The sequence below is a fragment of the Chelon labrosus genome (genome assembly GCF_963514085.1).
Source record: "Chelon labrosus genome assembly, chromosome: 22".
NCBI lineage: Eukaryota > Metazoa > Chordata > Actinopteri > Mugiliformes > Mugilidae > Chelon > Chelon labrosus.
The window spans coordinates 750,564-776,802 of record NC_140355.1 but is presented as its reverse complement, the minus strand read 5'-3'; the positions used below and the strand labels follow the sequence as shown (position 1 = coordinate 776,802).

Sequence of the window (26,239 nt, the reverse complement as noted above, 5' to 3'; positions counted from 1 at the left end):
CAGAAAATACTTCCTTCAGTCATTTCCATCCTTCATTTCATCCACCATTTCCTTTCTTATTTACTTCCTTCCTTTATTTATATATAAGATACAGAATTTGTAAGATATATAAGTTATGAAATATCACAGTCAGGTTTGGCAACCAGAGACCAGTTCTGTCCTCACAAGGAGTTGTTGTAGAACTGTATGGCCTGAGGGACAAATGATCATCTGCCAAAGGAGCAAGGCAGAGACAGTGGTAGACATTATTCATGATAGACTTTCATTGCTTCTGCCGCAGGCGTCAAGGACTTCAGCTCCAAAGAGCCAGCCCTCTTTATCAGCTTGTCCAATTGCAAGGTGCCCTTCTTTTTAGTGCTGCCTCTCCAGTAGAGAAGAGCACACTGGCTACCACAGTCTATAAAAACATCTCCAGCAGCTTTCAGCAAATGTCAAAGGACCTTAGCCTCCTGAGGAAATAGAGACGGCTCTGACTAGTCTAACACCAAGTCTTTGTTAGCTGACCAGTCCTCTTTGTGATCCAACTGTAGACTCAGTTACTTGCTGTAGACCCAGGTACTACCGACTGAGGGTTGGGGCACCATCTCTTTGCTCACCTTGAAGCGATGTTGTACATGCGTTTCCTGGACTCTTCCTCCTGTCCATCTCTGATATACCCCCACAAGAGAAGTGTCATAAGAGAACTTCTGCATGCGGCATGATACCACTATGTCCGGTAGGGGCTATTTGTCAGTCTGGAAGCTGAAGTCCCACAGAATCTTGGCCCTGTTGTTCTCAGCCACCTATACATATGTCAATTTACAATACATATATATATATCAAGGTACAAAGTCCCTGTGCACAGCCCTTCTTCCTCCAGGTGCAGATGGTGTGCAATATAACTATTACAAAATCAAAAAGTAGTATACATCGCACACTGGAGAGTATTTTGCTGACTTTATTTGGCGTGAACTCACGCCAAATAAAGTCAGATACTTTGATTTTATATCAATACTTTGATTTTGTAATACATATATATATATATATACCGTCCCTCTCACCCTCCTCGGGTGGTATCTGTGTCATCCTCAAGCTCGGGTCCTCTACCAGAGGCCTGGGAGTTTGAGGGTTCTGCGCAGTATCTTAGCTGTTCCTAGGACTGCGCTCTTCTGGACTGAGGCTTCTGATGTTGTTCCTGGGATCTGTTGGAGCCACTCCCCCAGTTTGGGGGTCATTGCCCCGAGTGCTCCTACTACCACGGGGATCACGCTTGCCTTGACCTTCCACATCTGCTCCAGCTGTTCTTTCAACCCTTGGTACTTTTCAACTTTCTCGTGTTCCTTCTTTCTGATGTTGGCGTCTGCTGGTATCGCCACATCTATCACCACCGCCTTCTTCTGCTCTTTGTCTACCACCACTACGTCCGGTTGGTTAGCCAGGACCTGTTTGTCAGTCTGGAAGCTGAAGTCCCACAGCACCTTGGCCCTGTTGTTCTCAGCCACCTTCTGTGGTGCGGCCCATTGGGATTTGGGTACTTCTATTCCATACTGGGTACAGATGTTCCTGTACACTATTCCAGCCACTTGGTTGTGTCTCTCCATGTACGCTGACCCGGCTAGCATCTTACACCCTGCTACTACGTGCTGGACTGTCTCAGGGACATCTTTGCATAGTCTGCACCTTGGATCTGATCTACTCTTGTAGATCTTGGCCTCTATGGCTCTTGTTCCTAGGGCCTGTTCTTGTGCTGCCATGATCAGTGCCTCCGTGCTGTCTCTGAGTCCAGCCTTTTCCAGCCATTGGTAGGTCTTCTCGATATCAGCCACTTCTTCAATTTGGCGGTGGTACATGCCGTGTAGGGGCTTGTCCCTCCAGGTGATCTGCTCCTCTTCCTCTGCACTCTTATCGGATTTCAGTTGCCTGAGACATTCACTTAGCAGTTCGTCCTTTGTATATATATTCATTCATTCATCTTCTGTAACCGCTTGTTCCTGTGAAGGGTTGCGGGGTCTGCTGGAGCCTATCCCAGCTGAAGAATGAAGGGTTAAAAAGCAAAAAAAGGAAAGAAGGTAGAGGGAAGAGTGAAAGGACGGAGCAGGAATGAATGAAGGAAGGAAATAATGAAGTAAGGAAATGAAGGACGAAAATAAAACTGAACGGAAACCAACGAGGGGGCTCGTCGCTCGTGAGAGCCGGACTGCGCTGTCGGGACTCGGTGGAGGGCCCTCCAAACCCGTTAGCAGGTGCAGTCAGGTGAGCTAACCCCAATTATCTCCCGTAGGAAAACCAGTTCCTTTCTTCCGTCACTTCTCCTCTTTCACTCACTCCAGGTTAGGACTGGTACCCCTGAAAACAGGTATCCTAGACCTTAGCAGACTTAGACTTAGATCAACTTTATTCATCCACAAGGGAAATTGCTTGGTCACAGTAGCAGTAACACTCTTAAGAACCACGGGTAAAAGAAAGATTAAATAAAATAATCTTTCTTAAGAGTGTTACTGCTACTGTGATACAGAAATATGGTGAAAGCCTGGAAGAATACATCCAAAGTTTACATGAACTAGCTCATAGCTCTGCAATGGCCCCATCCAGCCCCAGGATTGGCTGATGCCTCTCCAGCTGGACCGATATATTCCCTTCACCACCCCTGGAGGATCCTTGCTGAGGAGCCTCCAGATGGTCTTTGCCTTTACCACTGGCTTCCTGTCAAGACCCAGAAGCTTTCGTTGCCGGCCTGCTGGCAAACCTCCAGAGGATCTTTGCTTCTGCTCCGCTGGCCATCCTTGAGCCCACCCTCCAGCCCAGCCTCAAGAGGGTTTTTGCATTCATCCCAGGCCTCCTAGTCTCTAGGGCATATTTGTTATATTACAGGTGGGTGGGCTGGCATAGCACCATGTGTGTTACACTGTGTGTAACATTCATGTCTGCCAGTGGCATATCATTGGTGCTGACCAATTATAACTTGTGAGAAAGTACATATCTGGGTTTGATAACTCATACATTTATTTCCGTCTTGTTTCCAAAGGCTTCAGTGTTGACAACTTAGGGTCATTTAATAACATTTATGCTAACATTTAAACATTTTGAGTACATAGCACATTACATATTTGCTTTCTTTGTGTACACAAAATTATAAATAGTGGAGGAAGTTGCTGTTATAGGCTTTTATTTTGAATATGAACTGAAATAATGGATGTGTGTATTATCTTTAATTTTGAAAGACTAGTATATTTCCAGGCATAGCGGTTACCTCCTAAGTAGTTTTGGGCTTTTATTTTGAAAATCTGACATACACACTGTCCCTCCAGTTGTCCCCTGTTTGGTAGTTGGGTCTGTTTTTTTTTGTTGCTGTTTTGTTTTGAAATCCTGGCTTCCATTAAGTCCATCCATGATTTCCTGTTTGCGTCTTGCAGCTTTTATTGTAATTAATGAAAACTCGTTTGTAGCTCATTGTACACTTAACCATGAGAGGACACAATCGTTGCCTGTGTCTTAACATTGTTTCTTTAGTGAGTTTTTGATCATAGAAGTCCGAAGACCAACTTATCCACCAATATATCCTGTTATAAAGTGATTCTGACATGATTTTCTGTTTCTGGCGTGGCAGCAATGTGCTTCCATACTTCCATGTTACATTGTTTTGTTTCAGTATTATGCTACAGTTAACATAGTTCATTTTGTTTGATTACCAATTGTTCTCTTCGTTTTGAATTTTCTTATTATTAATTTTCCATTTTATTTTTTCTTTGTATGCGTTTAGTGCTGCAATTTATGAAGAATTATATACTACATGGCTATGTTTTAAGTTATTATAAGTCAAATGGTCCCAACATCCCTTTTGTTCACAGGATCTCTTGATGTGTGATCTTAGGAGCACAAATGTACAGGTATATAGTCCATAGTTGTAGCAGTTCATTCATCAGTCCAGTAATGTTTGTAATATTTGGATATATATAAAATATTCTAGGCTATTAATTTGTAATTCTAAATAGTCATTAAATTACTACAGGCCTGGCGTTGTAGTAGAGGTATATAGTCAAAAATGATATATAGATAATGGATGGTTGGATGGAGTTTAATCCTCAGTTTAATAAAAGTCTAAGATTTCTCTACTTATTTTGTTACACAAGTCATGTTTTTACTCAAATCAGTTAAAAAGCTCAGTAAAAAAAAAAAAACTTTTTTGGTCAGTCTCATTTTTGAGATTCACTGGAAATCCCTGGCTCACTCCTTCTTACTGGCTCACTCCTTTTTAACAATCCACATGTAAATTGTGTTTTTATTACCTGAAACCTGAAAACCTAAAACCTGTGTGTGGTATAGTGAATGAAAGTGGGTGAACAGCTGTCCGGATTTCTAAAATTTACATATTATCTCTTGACACCACTACCAGAAATAAAGCAAGACTGAATGTTTCCCAAACTGTTCAACTCTTGCTTTATTTGCTATTTAAACATCAAACACAAAATGCACAAAGACTAAATATAATAATTTATTTACTCCAGTCCAAGAAATGTACACCTGTGTACTTTGAGGGTATAAAATTTGTAAGAAACTGTTCTTTTATATATTAATGTAAAATATCATTATTTAATTAAAACCCCTAAAGGCTTATGTAAAACTGAAAACATCTGACACCGCAAATAAGCAAAATCATCAAAGAGAGAAAAGGTTAAGACTGTCAACAAAAGCCGCCCAGCAGTTTGCAACCTCACTTTGGATATAATTAAGGATATGTTCTTCAGTATATATTAACAAAGAATGAAACATATATCTAAATTTGAAACCTGAGAAAAGATAAATGCTTTGACAAAAAAATTACACAACAAATAAGTTAGTACAGATACTAAATCACAGAGCATGTTAAAGGCTTTGGTTGTTTTGTGCTGGTAGATACTTAAATTATTGCTGCTGTGGCTTGTAATGCTCCTGTTCTTGCAGCAGTTCTGTGTTGTCGTATTGTAGTTGGTGGTTTTGTTATTGCTGATTCCATTATTGCTGTTGTTGCTGTTCTCATTGTTGCTTCTGTCTCCAGACAGATGTTCAGTGTGATGTCACAGCGAAAAAGGTTTCTGTAACAGGAAGGTTGAAGCGATGGCCCCTGAGGCAACAAGTCAGAGCAGGTGATGTTTCAGTCAGGGAGCTGCCCAATTTGTTTTGATGTCTGGATTATTATGAAGATGGTGATAATTTCGAGGTGAACACAGGAACTCTAGAAAGAGAAAAGACAAAAAGTTGCTGCTGATAACACTGAAGTTGATATTTTTGGTTAAAAGTTCTGGGATTAGTTTTTTAATTTATTTTATTTATTTAAAAAACTGATGTTAATATCATCCCATTCCCTTTGACCCTTGTTATTCCATTGCCTCTGACCATTTTTCATCCAGTCCCCTCGGACCCTTTTCATCGCATCCCCTAAAACCGTTCTCATCCTATCCTATCATCTCATTCCTGCATCCATTTCTCTTACAGCCTGTCTACCAATAAACTTATTTGCATCAATTATGGTGTGGTCCTTGTAAACAAAATAACAAATACACAGTAACATTCTGTAATGTTTTACTGTCTGTAAGACATTGAATGTTTCCGAAACTTGTCATTTAGTTGTCTAATCGCTGTTTTTCCATTGTGTTTGTTTGGCCTCTACTACTTAACAGCTGTAAAAATAGCATCAATTCTGTCACAATAAAAGATGTTTCAGTCCTTTGTGGCCTTGCAATTCTTAGCAAATATGTGATTAGCAAGACCTTGTCCATAATTATGCAGTTAAACATACTGTTTTCAATTACAAAATATGTATGACATGTACACATGTCCTGCACATCAAAGGGGGATTCAGTAACATGGGGTCATTCACACAAAACTGACTGTGGAATTGCCCGATTTAAAATGAGATCATGGTTTTTAGTGACAAAATGTATCATCTTCCTACATTTTTAGAAAAGTGGATACAAAAATGTAATTTCCTAAAATAGACACTTGTAACATTATGTCAGTGACCATTTTCATCACTTCTGTCTGGAAACTCTAATTTTGACGAGTTGAATCCCCCCAGTATCTTCTTCAAGTATTTAATTTGAACTTCTTTCAAGCTTGAATTCTCAACTGTCTCTCTTCAGAACTTCATCATTTTGCCATGTTGAATCCATCTGTCACATTTAGTTTCACAAAAGGGTGGTTGGACCAAAGACAATGTAAGCAGGTAAATACAAAGCATGGGTTCAATAAAAGGGTTGATTCAAAGATAGCAATAAATCCAAAAAGAGGACCAAAAGCCAAGGCACAAGAAACCAGGTGATGCAAATAAATGAACAGGGGAACAAAGAAAAGAATATTCCAGTAAAAAAGACAACTGACATTTCATGGGTCGGCAAGCTCTCACCTAATCTGTCAAGTTTTATAATTGTACATGCACTCATGCTTGTGGGAACTATGGAGATGACTGTCCAAAGTCAGTATGTCCGTGACAAACCTGCCTCATGGGAAAAGAAAAGAGAAAATAAAGCCATTGACCCTAGTCAACATCCCTGAGCTGAGGATAGCTAACTGCTAGTTTATTACTGCTTTTAAGATGGTTTCAATATTTGCAGCATTTGCATCTGATTTGAAGGGACCTGAGATAGTTGATGCTTTTCTGAAAAAAGACATTTAATAGGAGTTGTGATTGGACCATTTGATAAAGCTTCCCTTCCTACTACAGCGCCAAATCCTCAGCACACATTTATATGCTCCTCGTGATGACAAAGCTCACAGCATCAATAGTTTCATTCTTTTGGCATCCTTCAGCCATCCAGAGTTCTGGCCCAAATGGAAGTGGAGGTTCCACAGGTACAGAACTGCTACCAAGATAGACAATAATAATGGAGAAATGCAGGTGTGTACTCTGCTGTATTTACTTGTAAGTGAAGAAGAACCTTTGTCTATGCAACCATAGATGATAATGTGTGTTAGGTCATGCTCGACAAACTGGATAAATACTTTGTACCCAAAGTCAATGTTATTCACGAGAGGGCTACTTTTCACCAGTGGATACAAAACCATGGTTAAAGTGTGGAAGAATACATGCACAGTTTACATGTACTGGCTGAAAAAATGTAACTTTAGCGAAAAATGTCGGATTTAACTTGAAAGACGGTGTGTACACAAGCCAGACAGTCGGAACAGATCAAAGGGCAGACCTTTCAATAGAGTGGAGCTTCAGCACTGTGAGGTGGCATGCACACACAGACAAGCCTACTCAGGCAAGAAGAGAGAGACGACCATACAAGCGGTGGATCATCTAAACAAAAGCATCATGTGGGCATGGAAAACACGCTCAAGGAAAATGATTAAGGTGTGGTAAACAGCATGCCAAGAATGATATCTGTGCTTCCTAATGTGCAGTGCTGCATGTGCAAGAAGAGAGGCCACTATGCTGTTATGTGTCGCTCCCTACAAGGCAGTGACATGTTTACAGAGCAAATGCAACCAGAGACATTTTTCTTAAGCTCTGTTGCAGGTTAGTGATGTGGGGTTCAAAACAGACAGTAGGACACCAGCATTATTTCCAAACAAACCTATGAACTATTGAAAACAAAACTTAGGCTGGAATATTCACATGTTGTATTGGAATGAAAATTGATTCAACATGCATGTCGTTGAAGGCCCTTCAGTCAATAACCTGTTTGGAACAGAGGTCTCAGCAGCCATGGGTCTCATTCAGAGAGTGGAGAACGTGATCAAGTGCACACAGCAACTCAGTTGGTCTTTTGAAAACAACTCTGGTGAAAATAAAACTGAGTGGTGGAGCAGTACTATATTCTATCACCACAGTTTGACACATCTTGGTTCCCCTGCTCCCTAAAGTGAAGGAGGTGCTGGACAGGATGGTCAAATGTATCCTTGTATGAGCATAACAAAGCGTCACCAAAAAGAAACACAATAGAGGAAACCAAAGTCAGAAAACAAATGTAGATAAATCAGCAGTAAGCAGCAAACATTTACATCAGTATGAAACAAACCATATAGTCTGACAATTTAGTGAAGATTTAAAATAGTTGTTTCACAGCTTGAAAACAGCCCAGCAGACACATACACAAACAAACACACACACACACACACACACACACACAGAGGTTGGCCACTGCCCCCCTCTCTCTGCGGCAGCCATAAAAACCCATTAGTAATCACTCTTTGCCTCTCAGTGGCATAAATCTGCATTAATTGAGAATTTTCCCTCCACAGAAAACAAAGGTTTTTCGATTTACGAAAACGTTATTTGTCGGCTTTCAGAGGAAGCGTCAGACCTCAGACACATATGTGCGCACAGCTGCACTCACTATTAACATCAGATACAGTATTTCACTATAGTAACATTTAGAATACAAATATAATGCAAGTGTTGGACAGAACAAAGGAAAGGCTAATGCTTTAGCTACTAATAGTGAAAGTCAAAATGTTCACCCTGTGAATGGAGATGGAGGAAACATCACAAGTATCTCTTCACTCTTTGGATTAATGATATGGACCCAGAAGAGAGTTCCTTGAAAATTTCACTTTCCTGCTCACAAGAGGATGAGCCAGTTTTATTTAGATGGTGTAATAGATAGAGAGCATGCCATACAGTAGTAGCATATGAGTGTGCTATTAGTGAGAGAGAGGAGAAGATAGATTGTCCAGTGCATCATGGGAAGTCTCCCAGCAGCCAAGGCCTATAACAGCAAACCTGGTTCGAGGTCACCCAAACCATACCTAAGTATAAATTTATCAAATAGTTTTAAGCCTTTAAGATAAGATGGAGCTGAATCTTTAAGGGCATTGTTTGTAAGGACAAGGATTTTAAATGTTATTCTGGAATCTAAAATAATAGTATAAAATTGGAGTCACGCTCACGTTAAACCATAGCTGCATTCCTCTGTTAAGACTATTACTTTTTTATGAAAATCAAAACAAAACAAAACTCTACAGCAAAAGCTTTTCACAGTGATATAAGTCTCATGTCTGTTGTGCGTTCTGTTGTCACTGGAACCTTAAAACCTTTATAAGCAGAGAGAGATAATGGATGGATAAGATAAGTAAGTATTAAGTAACAAGTAACTGCTATTTAATCTAGTTTTGTTTTCAGGCACCATGGAGGGAAACATAACCAATAATTAAACTAAATGTAGTACAACGCATTAACTGACCTATCACCTCAACCATTATCACAGACAACCCCACAGCCAGTCAGTCACATACACGCACAAACACACTACTAGTCTGCTGCATGGCTTTCCGTTTCAGTCAAATGTTGAGAATTCCATTTGCATTCACAAAAGGTCACACCACACTCACACATTGACTGGCTGGTTCTGCTGAGATCAAGGAAACATTCTCATTCTTGGCTGGGTGAAAACCACATGCTTCTAAACCTCACTATGTGGCACAAGGATGCAATTTAATATGTGTGTTGAAGTTACGGTTCCTCGCCCCAAAAAGGGTTAATCGTCATACATACTATTCTCTCTCCAGTCCTATCTGCAACTCATCTTCACATTTGAAAAAGCATATTTATTCAGTGTAATAGTTTACAGCTCACCTATATTTCTTCAGGTGGTCTTCCCTTCAAGCAGCTCTCGGGTGTTTTCTGCAGCGCGTGCCAAACTGTCAGCCATCAGTGCCTCCTCCAAACTCCTCCTGGCTTTGTGCACTTTTATTTCCTGCTCCCTGCACCATCATGCATACACAAGTGTTATTATCTTAGGATTTATCATTGCAATTCATGTCTGTTTGTCACACACACACACACTATAAAGCTGAATTAATTACCTTTTCTGTTAATGCAAATTTATCAAACCCAGCAGACAAAGTCTGCACCTGAAGCACTGAATTCCCCTGTAACATTGCTGAACATACATCATAAATAATACAAAGTGTGTCATTTGTGTGTAACAGTACAAGACTGAGGTCCTCAAACTCTGAAAAAAGTCTAATTTACACCTGATGCTAGGAATCAGGTCAGGAAAATTTCATAACAATCCAGAAAGTAGACATTAATAAAACAAAAAACATTCAAGCACATGTATACTACTATTTATGTACATGTACTATGTGCATGTATGTAAATTGTACATGTAGTTTACTTGGATTTATTTAACTGTTTAACAACCATATCACTATAATCTGCAAGTTTTCAGGAGGAGTTCCTATTTAAACCTCAAACTTCCCACCAGTCCCCTAGAACTGAAGAAGCTACTCGGATGGGTGGTGAAACGTCTTCTCAAAAAACTCTACAAGTTCAGTTGCCTTTTTTGAAACTTTGTTGGATATACCATGACCTGGATGACTGAGAACCTTCACAGACATATAAATGTTGGTGTATTGCCAAGTTGTTTATTTTTTTATTTGAAGAAGAATAGTTCCTGACACACCTTCTAGAAGCACTAAGAACAACAACATTTCTGAACTAGAATTATGGCCAGGCTGCAGTCTACATAACTGTTTGCATCATCATTTTATTGTATTAGATATGTGTGAACTTTTGTCATAATTTGTAAATTATTGGGTTATGAATTCTGAAGAGGACAGGTGCAAGGTCACACTGAACTTTGACAATATAAAATAATAAATATATAATTTTAAAAACTAAATACTCTGTATATTTTGACATTTTGAACAGTTTGAACATAACATTACGTTTTCCTTCCAGCAAGTGGATTTTGTCCTGTCTCCTCTCAGCTATTATCATCTATCACTGTTACATATGAATACATTTTCAAACGTTGTGATTTGTTTACAAAATCAAAAAAACACAGTTGACAGAATTGGACCCCTCGACAATCTATTACCAAGCAGTCAAATTTACATCATTATATCTTTAAAATAACATAGGAGCAAAACACGGCAGAGACAAATGTAATTAAAGAAAAATATGTGACTCAAATGTGATGGAGGAAGAAGTGAAGAAAACAGAAGAGGCAGGAGAAAAGAGCAATTTAGAATGACAAGCACATTCAGCTGAGGAGAGGAGAGACAAGAGGGAGAAAATGGGAAATTCATGGAGGGGAGGTATACAAAAGAAGGAGTAGAGGTAGGGAGGTTGGCAGGAAGGAGGGGGAGGGGTGAAAGAAAGGAGGCGGGTGGAAATTAAAAAACAGGATTAAGACAAGGATACATCATTGGAAGGATAGAGCAGATGAAGTAGAGAAGGATTAAATAGTGGATGGAAAGGAGGATAGAAGAAAGGAAAGGAGAAGGAGTGAATGAAAGAATGGAAATTAAATGTGATGATGATCACATCAATGAGGATGAGAAGGGAGTGAAGGCTCTATGTATTCCAGTGATTCTGCTGTTATGGATGTGGACAGCTCATCTCTGTTGTCAGTGAAAATTTATGTATTGCTTCCACATGTATAATGTGAAAAGAACCTTGTGGAACTCCACGAATAACTCTTCTATAAGTAGAAAAATCATTGTTGATACGGACAAACTGGAATCTGTGCGGGATTCAAACCAGTCAAGTGCAGTTCTTTTAATCTTGATCACACTTCCAAGTCTCTGTCATAAAATATTATATATTATATATATTATATATGATCAATAGAGTCAAATGCAGCACTGAGATCAGTCCATTATCTGAAGTCATGAACAAATTGTTAGTAACTTTAATGTTGTTGTTGTACTTAATTTACTTAAAATCTGAGCTAGAATTTTAGAAATGAAAAGAAGGTTATATATCGGTCATTGGTTGGCTAAAACATCTGGGTCTAAAGTAGATTTTTGCAGTAAAGGTTTAATTACAGCCATCTTGAAAGACTGAAGCACACATCCTGCAATAACATAGCAATAATAACAAGCAAAGAGATAACAAAACAAGTCCAGAAAAATATTACACCATTCACAACCAGAAACTACACTTTGTTTTACGGCCCACAGTGTGGTTTCATGCATCGGGTTGTGATGCATGAAACTACAGGCAGAGACTATAGTTTCATGTGAAATAAAGGCAGAGACAGACACTCTGCATGAATAGAGCAAACGTGATATACAGTGCTGCTTCAAAGTATTTGCACCCCCTCAAAATAATCTACATTTCTGCATAAAAATGACTCAAAACATCAGCAGAAGTCCTGAAAGAAGACAAGGAGAACTCAATCAAACAAATGATCTGCACCTCACATATATGCAGGATTGGGAACTAACGGATTACATGTAATGGCGTTACGTATTTAAAATACAAAATAAGAGTAACTGTATTCCTTATCCTACACTCACAAACAAGGCCTATTTTAAATTCTGTTCTGTTTTAATATACTAATTTGATGTGCTTAGCGAATTTTTTTTAAAATCATTTAAATATTGCTGGGTGTTTGTACATGCCAGCAGCCTACCATTTAGTCCATAAATGTAATGGCACCACTAGGTTGGTTCTTACCATAATATGGTATGGCTTATGAAGATATTATGTTCATCAGCACTGGGCTAATTATATAACATTATTGTATTTCTCAACCATTAAAATACCTAATCATCAAAGTACCTAATCAACTGATTATGATTCTTTTTTTCACTCTGTTTGCATTTATTTATTTTTATTTATATCCAGAGAAAGCACCCCATAGCCATGCAGAGGACAGCAGCTAAAAGGACTGAGAATTGAACTGCATGATTTTCATTAGTGTTGGAACCATTATATATTTTGCAGTTATCTTTAATTTAAATCACTGTGTTCATGTATTTACATGCAGTTCCGGGGTTTTACCAAGGGGGGGCACCAGTGTGGAAGTGCATATTGCTAAGCTGCAGGTGGGGGAAATGAGGTGTGTGTTTGTGGGGCAACAAACAGTTTTATGACCGTGTTAACCGGGAGCTCGTCAGAATGGCTGGTGTGTGAAGTATATGGATTTGGGACAGTGCTGTAATATTTTCAACGTGGTGACAGAATCTTCTGAGACTGAAAATAAATGAATTTCAAGAATCCGAATATATAGAACGCACTGGACATTGTTTATTGCTTATCCCAGGACACAGGTTCAAACAAGTTCACCCACACGCTACCTCAGTGGCTTATTTAAGTTCGTTTAGTTTTCTTTAAGTCACTGCAATTAGTCAATTTTAAGTAAATTACTTTTGTCAGTTTCAAGTTATTTCAGCGACTATCATTGTTTTTTTTTCTTTCTTCAACGGAAGGATATGTGTTTAGGATGTGTTTTGTTTTTGGAGTGATCATTGTTGGTCAACCACTACTGTGGAGGGTATCATTCTTCTTAAGCCTCCTCCATTTGTTCACAAAAGTCTGAAAAAGTCTGACTGTGAAATTATCACAGGTTTTGTAACCTTTTCCAGCCTGATGATCAACCACAACTCTTTTTCTGAGGTCCTCAGCAAGCTCCTTTGTCTGTGCCATCATACACTTTCACAAACATGTGTTGTGAAGATCAGACTGTGACAAATCCTTGATTTTATTAAACGACACCTGAGTCTTATTGCAATGATTGGAAACACTTCTCAACAGATGGACTCTAATTATTAACTTGTAATCATAGAGGTGCTCTTACTGTTGCACCTCACAGACATGAAATATTGCCTCATTTAAAAATGAAACAGATACTAAAGCATAATTGTTCTGTTTCATTTGTTTGACTGGGTTCTTTATATACTTTCAGGACTTGTGTGAAAATCCACTGATGTTTTTTTTTTTTATGAAGAATATTCTGAGGGGTGAAAATACTTTTAAGCAGCACTGTATGACAAGGAGCAGGGCAGAGCCTGCTCAGCTCCCCTCAGTGCAAGCAGAACCAGCTAAAAACTGAGATGAAATGGTAAACACAATGAAATGATGGACAGGGTAATGACACTGAAACAAGCAACCATAAAAGAATGTAAGAAGCTACAAGACGTGCAGTATGTCTCACCAAATATGTTCATCAGTGATGGTGAAGGCCTTACAGAGTGGCTGGGATGTGTTTAGCCAGATTGCTGGGTTCTTCTCAGCAGCACCAGATGTCTGTCCCATGATTGGAACAGAGCTCATGTGCAGAGCGCTGGCAATGGCTGACAAGAGAGTGTCATCACTGGAGTCTGGACCAATGCCTGCAGAGAAAGAGTGAGGGTGATACCAGATTTCAAGACTGTAGCACCGTATATGTTCAGGCGTATGTTGGAGACCTACTCTGCACTCCTTTGGGCAGACGCATGGTGCGCAGGACTTGTTCCGTGACATCTGATGACCGCAGACCTTTCAATCTCTTCTCCCAAAACAGCTGCAGACAGACAGACAAACACACAGCGTGATCATTCAGGCTTTCAGCCTGTTTCCAAAAAATGTTCTGCTGCTCCTTCACATTAAGAGCTTCCCAATAACATACCACTGGAATGAATTTATTGTGAAGGAGCTACAAGAAGTAATAAACCGGTTCCCAATGGGAATCAAAATTTATCATCATTTTATCATCTCATGACCTTTGGTGCTGATTTAGTCTGACTGAAATTGACCCCCAAAGATATCCCAACAATAAAGAAAATTCACTTGTGAGTTTTTATTTCCAGGTTAATGTTTCCAGGAATAATAGTTATAAAACAGATACCATCAATTATTTAGTCTTATTGTGGCTCACTATCGATTAAGGATATTCAAATATTGCATCCCTAAAATATCTATTTTATTTTGAGATTTATATTTTCTGAATATAAAACTATTTTGTTTCTTCACTTCCCGCCTTATGTCACACTTTTTCTTCTTAAAAATTCTAAGAAGTGTAAAGATACAGATAAAAATATCTTTATACTAATATATTACGTGATAAGTAGAGCACAGCACTGGTGTCATGCTACTTGTCCCAAGACACCTCAGCACCCTCTAGTGGCTTCAGTAGCCACGACAACCCTGTCTCCAACACGCAACCATTTCTGGTATGATCGTGTGTAGAATGGCAACACCTGTGTGTGTGTGCGTGTGTGTGGGTGCGTGTGGGTGTGTTTGTGTAACTTCTGACCTGCCTGGGTTGCTCGGTTGCTCTCTGCAAGTCTGTCTTCACCTTGTTACTAGGGTGACTTGTAACCTTAGTAACAGGCTGCTTAAAGATGGAAGCTGTCTGTCGGATTGGCAGAGCTGTGTTCAGGTCCGGTTTACCTCCCTGGATGAGACACAGGCAGAATTGTCATAACATGCTTTGCATCCTTCTTTCTTGGCCCCTTCCTTTGTTCCTTCCCACCCTTTTAACATTCTTTCTGTCTTTTCATTCTTCCTTTCCTTTACTTGTGTTTGCTTTCCTTCCTTTCCTTGCTCTTTACCATGCTCCTTTTGTCTCTCCTTACTTTCTCCTTGGTCTGGATGACCATCCTATTTGTTGGAGAGAAAAATAAGGAATCTTTATGTGTGTCATTTCAGCTTCGTACTTCCAACACAGATGTCAGGAGACATTACACTGACTAGCGGCTAGGTTAAGGTTTAGGGCAGGGGTGTCAAACTGATCCGTGAAAGGGCCACTGTGGCTGCAGGTTTTCATTCCAACCATGCAGCACCCATGCAGTGGGTGTGGCTGGCAAGTTTTTGTTCCAATCAAGCAAGAGGACACCTGAAATGACTGTGTGAAGGCCATAGACATATATAGATAGACGCGACATTGACTGTGGAGGGACGTGCCTAAAGCGCCGCCATCTTGGTACAGGGCTCGCAGAGGCAGCGGTGCATGAACATACGAAGGAAAGAGGTACTCCTCAATCTCAAAGTAGAACTATTTGCTGAATTTTGGACCGATTTCAAAACGTATTGAACTGTTAAAAACGTCACACATGTAGCTATGATAAAAATATGGTTTTACTACCCAAATACAATTCTTACTTAATGTTATCAGCAGACTAGCTTCTGACAGAGGATTGTAAAGAAAAGATGCCGGACTTCAACTGAGCGATTTATGATCACTTTTATTGTGTAGAAACCCCATTCCTCCATAGATGTAATGCACTGTAGGAGCGAGTGGCCCTGTTCCAAGATGGCCGCCCTGTAGGCACGCCGCTCTAGTAGATGGCAGCGCTCAATGTCGCGTCTATCTATATATGTCTATGGTGAAGGCAGTTCAGTTGATTGATTAAGCCAAGTCAGGTGTGTTGCTGCATGGTTGGAATGAAAACCTGCAGCCACAGTGGTCCTTTCACGGATCAGTTTGACACCTGTGGTTTAGGGTTATCTAGCCTAGCCTAAAGCTGAACCTAACATGTCTTCACCTTAAAATTAAATTATTTACATTATGAGAACTGGCCGTTTGTCCTTGTACATAAGACACATTCTCATAATGTGACTATGTAAACAGATTTAGGTCACCACAAAATGAGTAATACCTGAGGCATGTATTACATAGCAGGACTTGAGGTTGGTGAGGTTTCAGGTTTAACCATATACAAGATTAATAACAATACAAAATGTCTGAAGAATGCAAAACCTGGAACCCCCAGAGCAAGCACTAAGGAGATGGTGGCAATTGAAAAACTCCCTTTTAACAGGAAGAAACCTTGAGCAGAACCCAGCTCATCTGCTTGTGGTCAGCCGAAGAGAGAGAGCAAGAAGAAGTGAGAGAACAAATGAGAGGACAGGAGGAGAAAAGAGTTGATGCATGTTACATGATGATTATGAATATTAAGGGATGGATAGAGCTAGCACTAAAAATATTCATTACAGAAACATTTTGTGGGTATACAGAGTGCTCATAAAATTCCTGTTACAGGGTAGGACAGGAGCACAGGTGCATAAAAGTGTCACTGACAATAGTAGTTCTATTACATGTGAGTTAATTGGTATAATAATTGTATGTTAGAGGTATCATAAGCAGGTCACATAATGATGCATTGACCAATGAACACATGAAGCACAAAAAACTTGAATAATTCATTAGTTTAAGTTTTTTATGCTCATTATCCACCCAATGTTTTTCTTGCACTAATGCTACTGAACACTATATACTATATTCTTCAGTTGGCTTTGGATTCAGACTATGTACGATATGAGATACAAAATTTAAAAGACTCATAAAAGACTTTATGAGCACACTGGCATGGAAAGTGGACAAATGCAAAAAACTTCATAGTTAACAGTAGATAATCAAAAACAAAAACTTTCAACAAACCATCACCATTGCCCCTAATGAAATGATAGGCATTAACCTTATGGTAGGGCCCCCTACCAAGAAGTCCAGAAAGAAATTAACACCTCTAAGTGGTGGTGGATTACTTTACTTGCTGGGTTGAAGCTGGAATGTTACAGCACAGTACAAACAGTAGCTCGAATTCGAAAGAAGGAAGTGTTTTCCAGATGGGGTGTACCTGATTACATCTTATTTAATAAAGGTCATCAGTTTGTTTCTTCAAATACTGTCCAGTGCTGAACTCTGCTGAACTCTGTCAGCAATGGACAGTGACTCCCATCCGTGCATCTCACCCACAGACTAACATGAGAGAGCAAGTGAATCATACATTAAAATGTATTACAGCTTCTCATGTGGAAGACAATCATGATAAATGAGATCACTACCTTCCGAAGTTCAGATTTGCCTGCAAATCGGAAGGAAGTTGAGCAGCCCAATGGACAAAATTTTGAAAGGGAGGACTTAACCCCCAATGCACCTGCTCATGATATGGTTTATCAACTAAAACAAAAGCAGAGGAAAATATAAGGGTTTTAAAACGAAGGCAACTAAGGATTTACAACAAAAACTGCTATTCTGTTAATTTAAACACAAACAGAGACTATGGGTTAGAAATTTTCCTCAGCCGCATGGTAGGGAGAAATTTACAGCAAAGCTCGCCAAAACAGACAGCACAGATATCAGTATTTCTTCAAAAGGCTAATATCAGCAAAAAACGTATACCAACAATTAGTTCAACACCACAGCCACAGCCCCTTCCCAGCAGATGCAGGTCCATGACTATTACCTTGGCCAAGCTGAGTGGGTCATGCCTGAATCTCTGTTTGTTCTTCTGGAGTTTCCCAGGCATCATCTTCCCAGTGCGGAAGTCAAAACATGCCAGATCCACCGTGTTTCCAAGGTAACGGGACAACTGAGGCTTACTCCTGAACTTCTTCCCTGTAGGACTGGAGGGGAAAATAAAGGAAGGAAGAAAGGGTAACAGACAGAATGAGACTGATATTATCTTAACTGTGGATATCTTGACAAAATTATTTACATATAACGCATTCACATTTATGTTTTTGTTCTTGGATAAAGCAATGAGAGGTGAGTTAGATAATCTTATTTGTGAAACATATATAGGAAGTCAAATCTGTTCCTACCTACCTGATTTAATAAATTGAGTTTGATCTTACATTTAAACAAGCTCAGTGACACTGTAAAGGTTGAGTGTTGATGTTTATATATGTTAATGCAATATGTTAATGCAAAGAAGACAGTATGTTTATCCATTTTGCGCAGTGATTAGCCAAACAAAATGGTTTGTGTAAGTCACTAAACTACTTTATAGCATATTACATCTATGAACAAAATGTCATCATCAAATTATCATACCCAGTACCTGGGTCTACAGCTGGATCAGAAACTGGACTGGTCGGCTCTATTTCCTCAGGAGGCTAAGGTCATTTAACATCTGCCGGAAGCTTGTTACCAGTGCACCTCGCAGCTGGACAAAGTGATACAGAGGGCGGGCTCTGTGGTAGGGGCAGAACAGGAGTCCCTGACAACTACCTACACTTGACTACAATGTGGTTTCATGGACATCTCTGGGATATTCCTTTACCTGAGAAAAAGAAACGCAGTGGTATACTCAGCAACTGAAAAAGGGCTAAAAATTGACAGAAGTCAAAATTTATGGATGATTGCAGGACCCTTTCCAAGTGAAGAGTGAAGTGAAGTTATTATCCAAACTCATCATAAAGAGAAGACATCACTAGACCAAATACAGATTACCATGAAATGTATACCAAGAACAGAAAGCTGAAAAGTAAAAAGCTTTGAAGCAGTCATCAATAAACTACACACCTATAACTACACACTGTTTTTATAAACTGCCTTAGAAACGGAGAACAGCACTGATGCGCTGGCTACCGGCACTGAAGAGAAAGAGCCCTCCGACGGCACCGATGCCAATGTGTGTGCAGTGAGTATTTTTGGAGAACGAATACACTGAGGAGGTATCATTTGAGTAGGGCAAGGTAGTTGTTCACAACAGACTGTGAGGATGTTCTTTGATTTCTCCAGTGCTTTTAACACCATTCAGCCCTTTCTGATGAGTGAGAAGCTGCTCAGGATGGTGTCAGCTCCTCCATTGTCTCCTGGATTACTGACTACTTGTCTGACAGGCCCCAGTTTGTGCGGCTGGGGGGCTCCCTGTCTGATACTGTTGTCAGTAATGTGGGGGCACCACAGGGGACTGTCCTGTCTCCATTTCTGTTCACTCTCTACACCTCTGATTTCCAGTACAGCTCTGGGTCCTGCCACCTGCAGAAGTTCTCTGATGACTCTGCAGTGGTTGGGTGTATTAGAGATGGACAGGAGGTGGAGTACAGGACACTGATCGCAGACTTTGTGGAGTGGACCCAGACAAACCACCTACTCCTGAATGTGGACAAGACCAAGGAGCTGGTCACTGACTTCAGGAGGAAGAGGACACCAGCAGAGCCCATCACCATCCAGGGTCTGGAGGTGGAAGTAGTGGACCAATATAAGTACCTGGGAGTCCACATGAACAGCAGACTGGACTGGAGGGACAACAGTGATGCTGTGTACAAGAAGGGACTGAGTAGACTCTACTTCCTGAGGAAGCTTAGGTCTTTTAATGTATGCAGCAAGTTGCTGGAGATTTGCTACCAGTCTGTTGTTGCAAGTGCCCTGTATTTTGCTGTGGTTTGTTGGGGGAGCAGCACCAGCAAAAAGGACATAAGTAGGATCGACAAATTGATCCGAGAGGCTGGTCATGTGATTGGCAGTGAGTTGGAGACGTTTGTCTCAGTGAGGGACAGGAGGGCACTGGACAAACTGCTCTCCATCATGGACAATCCGTCACCTCCACTACACCAGACTATAGAGGGGCAGCGGAGCTCATTCTCCAACAGACTGATCCAGCTCCACTCCCACACTGAACGCTATAGGATGTCATTCATACCATTCTCTGTCCAGCTCTACAACAACTCACCTTTCTGTAACAGATAACTCCATGTTATTCATGTTAATGGACACTACTGCACCTTACACCTTACCCTGTATATATAATATATATTCTTCCGTCTCTATTTCTTGTACATTTGTCCATATGCTAATGTGCTAATTTGTACATTTTTGCTTATACTATTTTTATTTTATTTTACTAGATTTTATTTTACTTATTTTTATTTCTATTTTATTTAATCTTCTTTTATCTGAGGTTCTTAAGAGTGTTTTTTATGTACAACTAAGCTACTGTGACCAAGCAATTTCCCTTGTGGATGAATAAAGTCTAAGTCTAAAGCGTGAAGTCACTCCGTCTAATTTCAATTTCACCGCCTATAACTTGTCCTTGTACTGGCAAGAGCGGAACAAAGGCAGCAGTCTGCCACAGGGACATGGCGCTAAAACATGCCAGCAGACAGGCAGGGAATTAATAGGTAGCGCATTAGCTAAGAAACAGAAGTTCAAAAAGTCCGTTTTCAACTAAATCTGCCACAGCAAAACAACTTTTTGGTACGTACATCATTGACTCCAATAAATTTCCACACATGGATGTCTCTCCAAACAGCAGCGTAAACACCTGCTGCCTAATTCTCAACCCAGCAGGCAAGCACACTTCGCCTAAATATTATCATTGCAATATAGTCATTGGATGGTAGCTTGGCTAGAAAATACAGCAGCCAAATGACAGACACAAATTAGAATTGAATCACAATCAGATGACAGTAAACATTTTCGATTGTTCCACATTGGCCCATGGGTTTATAACAACAACAAATCAAAATTCTAAACAAATGATAGCTGCAGTATCACGAATAATATGCATTTCAGCCAGTTCAGTTCAGTTTCTTTTCCCCAAACCACTGGCTCCACCACTTCTTCCACTCCTAGCGGTACCGCTCGGTTCCCACACCCCATTGCTTCGAAAGCGTAACCAACTGAATTCATAATGGGCTCGATGAGCCTTTCCATATCATCTTCGTCACAGATGCTTCACTGTCAGTGAGGTCACTTCAAAATGGTGACTTGCTAGCTAGCAATTTTCATTCTCAAACATTTGGCTCACCGGTGTTAAAATCTGTGTTAAAACAACTGGTTAATGCTTTGTCTTGGCACTGACGGGTACTTCCTCTCCCTGTCTTTATAGTTCATATGTCGTTAAGCAAGTGGAGACACTGATCAACACTCAGGTGCCGTGTACAGCAATGTCCTGCTAACTTTTAGTTGTTACTTATAATACAGATGTGTGTCCAGTTTGGGACACTTTATCATAATACTTTTTCATTTCTTGTTTTCAGAGTATGTTCCTCTGGCGTCTGGCCGATGCATGTCAATGTCAGCTTAATGTATTTTTTATTTTTTTTGATTTATGTCCATCATTGAGTAAGCAATTTTTACGTATAACAGTAAATTATTATGTCCAATAAAATTCGCTGCCAGGTTGATCATTACAGACGTCTTCCAGTTAATGCACAAGATAGCTCTACCTATACGTTTGTAGTGCTTGCCATCATTGAAAATATCAACCAGTCACATGGTAAAATGGTAAATGGCCTTGCTTTTATATAGCGCTTTTCTACCTATTGGTACTCAAAGCGCTTTACAGTCAGAGACACATCTACCCATTCGCTCACACAAGCACACACCAGTGCCACGCACTGGGAGCAACTGGGGGTTCAGTGTCTTGCTCAAGGACACTTCGACATGTGGCACATTCCGGGGATCGAACCGCTAACCCTCTGGTTCGTGGACAGCCCGCTCTACCTACTGAGCCACAGCCGCACATATGGCTTGAAATGCAAACATGCCACTTCCAAGTTCATAAGCTTACAAAAATACAAAAATCAACACACAGCCAAACTGAATAAACAATTTGTAACCTTAGTTATTGCACACATTAGTTTTAGATTACTTCAAGGATACATTTTAATCCTAATGATTTATGTCATGTATTTAGTTGTGCAATATTATTTTAGGACTTTGCAGGATTAAGTTTATTTCATAATTAATTATTTAATTAGGAATACTGCAAAAACCAGTGAAACCAACAACAACAGCACCATCAGTGCTTAATCGGTCATCACTTACTGCTGAATAACAACAACGGCTTGAGGCTTTACTGCTGTCTTACAGTGGTGTTTTTAGCATGCATTCATAATAAAGATTATGGACGCACAAACATAGTCAGACACAGCACCAAGACAGGTGATCCACCATCAAACATCGAGCAAACAGAAACTTCCCCAACATCAGGGCAGAGAGATTAGCATCAGCAGCTCCTTTCATTAGACATTCACTCATTCATCTTCTATGTACCCGCTTATTCCTGTTAAGGGTCCCGGGGTCTGCTGGAGCCTATCCCAGCTGACATCGGGCGAGAGGCGGTGTACACCCTGGACAGGTCTCCAGTCCATCGCAGGGCTAACACAGAGAGACAGACAACCATTCACACTCACATGCACACCTACGGCCAATTTAGAATCACCAATTAACCTAATGAGCATGTCTTTAGATGGTGGGAGGAAGCCGGAGTACCCGGAGAGAACCCACGCAGACATAGGGAGAACATGCAAACTCCACACAGAAAGGACCCAGTCGGCCCATGGATTCAAACCCGGGACCTTTTGCTGTGAGGCATCAGTGCTAACCATCTCGTCACTGTGCCACCCGATTTTATGAAATATCAGATAACAAATCTATAAAGATCACATCATCCCAGATTACATGTTTAGACATTTCTGAGTGCCACCCCTTTCATTCGACATCATCGAGGAAAGATGTAGCCCCTGGTCTTCACCTGCTATTCTTGTCAGGAAAAAAAGATGGCAGCTACAGATTCTGTATTGATTACAGGAAGTTGAATGCAGCCACTATGGAAGACTCATAGCCTCTGCCACGTCCTGCAGAGCCACAAGACAGAGAGAAAACAGCATTCAACACTGGCAGTGGCCTGTACCAGTTCAAAGTTATGCCTATGGGCTTAACCAATGCTCCACCCATGATTCAAAGATTGATGCAACTGGTGCTCCATGGCCTCCACTGGAAATATTGCTTGATTTATTTGGATGATGTCCTTGTATTTAGCCGATCTTTGGCAGATCACCTTCAGAGCCTTGGAGAGGTATTCAGCTGATTTTGCTTTGCTAGAACCTTGAAAAGGTTTGTGGATGGCCTACACCCAAGACAGCCACAGAGGTGAGAGCATTCATTGGACTGTACTCAGATCATAAGTCACTTTTGAATCTGAAGAAAAGTCCAGTGGATAACAATCCCACTGGAAGGTGCACACAAGTAACCCCATTCTTGGCTGCAGGGGTCCCCTAAATTGCACCAGCCCTCTGCCTCACTGCTTTGTCGGGGGCCTTGCTTTTTCGACCTCCCACTCCTCCACATGTGCCTGTCAGAGACAGAAGGCAGTCTTTACCTTCTCCTGTCAGGTCTGCTCCTCATTGCAGTGCTCCACCTTCTCCTCATCCTCCTAACCTTCCCCCCTCTTCTCCCACAGTTCCCATTGGCCCTTCTCTATCTCCTTAGGAGCCCCTGGAAGATTCTTCTTTTGTTACGTGATGGACTGTGATTATCGGACTTTAACAGCTCCTCATATGTTGTGTTTCTTCTTGCCGAGGAAGCTGTGTGCTGTGTTTCTCTTATAATGTTTATACACTGCCTGGCCAAAAAAAAAGTCTCCACCTGGATTTAACTAAGCAAATAGGTACGAGCCTCCTATTGGATAATTACTGCATGGGTGATTATCTTTCAGCTGGAAACAAGTTATTTAACTCCAAGTGATGCAATGAGCAGTTTCTCATTTCTTAAACAACCATGTTGAAAGACACATCCCACGGTCATGGAAAAGATGTTAGTCTGTTTGAGAAGGGTCAAATCATTGGCATGCATCAAGCAGAGAAAACATCTAAGGAGATTACAAAAACTAAAATTGGGTTAAGAACTGTCCAACGCATTATTAAAAACTGGAAGGATAGTGGGGAACCATTGTGTTCAAGGAAGAACTGTATTCGGAAAAAATCCTGATTGATCGTGATCGGCGATCGTTTGGTGAAATCAATCCGACACACACAACAGGTTCAGCAACACTATGTTCCCAAAGAATAAGGTCAGCTGACTACCTGAATATACTGAATGACCAGGTTATTCCATCAATGGTTTTTTCTTCCCTGATGGCACGGGCATATTCCAAGATGACAATGCTAGAATTCATCAGGCTCAGATTGTGAAAGAGTGGTTCAGGCAGCATGAGACATCATTTTCACACATGGATTAGCCACCACAGAGTCCAGACCTTAACAACATTGAGAATCTATGTGCTAGAGAAGGCTTTGCACAGTGGTCAGACTCTCCCATCAGAATTAATGCAACACTGGATGAAAATATATCTTGTGACATTGCAGAAGCTTATTGAAACAATGCCACAGCGAATGCATGCTGTAACCAAAACTAAAGGCGGTCCAAAGAAATATTAGGGTGTGTGACATTTTTCTTTGGTGGTAATATTAGTAATTAGTAATTTTAGTTCCTACCTTATTTGTTTAAGGTAGGGCAATTAGGGGTGTGACTCTCTCCCTGTGTGCGGGTAATAAGAAAATATGACTGTGTGTACTGTCCTGCCGTGTTGGTGTTGATTAAAAGAAGATTTGAACTGTAACTCGCATTACACCCACAGCTCAGACAGTCTGGAGAAGGTCACTGCGAGAAACCAGGGTTTCAAAATGAATCTAATTTGCTCCACCATGGCCTCATAAAGATTATACCTCTCAAACAACATTATGCTGTGTTTTCCTATTGCTCCGGAAAGCATCTCTCCCTTACGGTGGCCCTGAAGGTCAAAACACAACGACATTTCAGAAAACACGACGACTTCTAATACTAATTTTATCAAACAAAACAAATAGCCTTATGTTATTTATCTTATTTACACTAGGGCATTTTATATCTGTCTCTACATGGGCGCGCGTTCACAATTCTCCTCTGCACTCTGTATCGCGCAGACACAAACACGCACACACAGGTGAGCATTCTCACACCAGCGGACAGAGAATATGTAGCATCAACCCTCTGAAAAAAAAAACGGCCAAAAAAATGTCGAACGAACTGAGAAGAAACGTTCAAAAGTTCAAATAAGTATTCAGTTGTTATATTGACTGCTGTCATTAAACAAAACACATGATCCACCACGAGTGAGCTACACCATCTTGTAGTTCACTTTAACGACACAAACACCGAGCAAAATTATGGTAACACGATATAGTACTTTTGTGTAAATATGTTTTTGTATAAAATGCATTATGTTCAGGTTTATGTACATTTTTATTAATCAAATTATTAATTGTGTAATTACCAATTATGCATTCATACTAACAGGTACCAGAGCAGACACAAATTCAACTGTATGTTGTAGCAGTCCTGGAACTATATTTTGTGGGTGTGAACATGGTTCCTGGTAAGTCTTTAAAGATGGAGCCAGTAGAGGCCCCAGAGAGGTGTTGCTGCTCTTCTAGTAACTTGACCTGCTGACTGGTTTCCTTACTGGAAATGATGAGTCACATTACAGACCATACTAACAGTAAACCGTATGTCAAAGCTTCAGGATGTGACTCTTTGCGAGCTGTTACAAAGATAGAGCCGTGGCTTTTTCACCAATCAACAGGAAGTGATTGCAGACTCCGAAAACAGCTGACAGATCAGAGTAGCCGCCTCATCACAGACCTGCACTAGGAGTGACTTCCTGTAAGATCTGCCACAGCAAGAGTGAAGATTCAAAAGTAGGAAAAATGTAACAGACAAAGCTTCAGCTTTCATTTGTGTGAAGCTGAACTGAAATGGGATTAATTCTGTCACAAGAAAAATATGCTGACTTGTTACAGCTTAGTGCTGAATGTGCATGTTTTGTTATAAAAAATGTAATGTGTTACGCATAAAGAAAAAAACAGAAGTGATTCTGCAACTTACTATTTTTGACCTTAAGTAATTAAATCCTGCGATATATACAGTTGAAACCAGATGTTTACATACACTGTGTTAAAAGACACATAAACCTTTTTTCCTAACTGTCTCTAGTTAAATCAGACTAAACCTCTCCTGTCTGGTCAGTTAGGACTATCAAAATTATTTCTATTTGCTCTGTTCTCTCTGGG

General features: G+C 40.3%; 1 protein-coding gene across 1 annotated transcript in view; it reads right to left on the bottom strand.

The window, feature by feature from the left end:
* Positions 1-2,965: 2,965 nt before the first annotated feature.
* The window catches only part of mbd2 (methyl-CpG binding domain protein 2), a 29,434-nt gene continuing 6,160 nt past the window's right edge, over positions 2,966-26,239 (bottom strand). Inside the window, exons 2-7 of the mRNA XM_084572172.1 lie at positions 17,863-18,022; positions 14,931-15,071; positions 14,108-14,198; positions 13,851-14,028; positions 9,536-9,663; positions 2,966-5,191 (exon numbers count right to left, since the gene is read on the bottom strand). Coding sequence (XP_084428298.1) covers positions 9,546-9,663; positions 13,851-14,028; positions 14,108-14,198; positions 14,931-15,071; positions 17,863-18,022 — 688 coding nt within the window. The 3' untranslated portion in view covers positions 2,966-5,191; positions 9,536-9,545. The remainder of the gene's footprint in view (positions 5,192-9,535; positions 9,664-13,850; positions 14,029-14,107; positions 14,199-14,930; positions 15,072-17,862; positions 18,023-26,239) is intronic.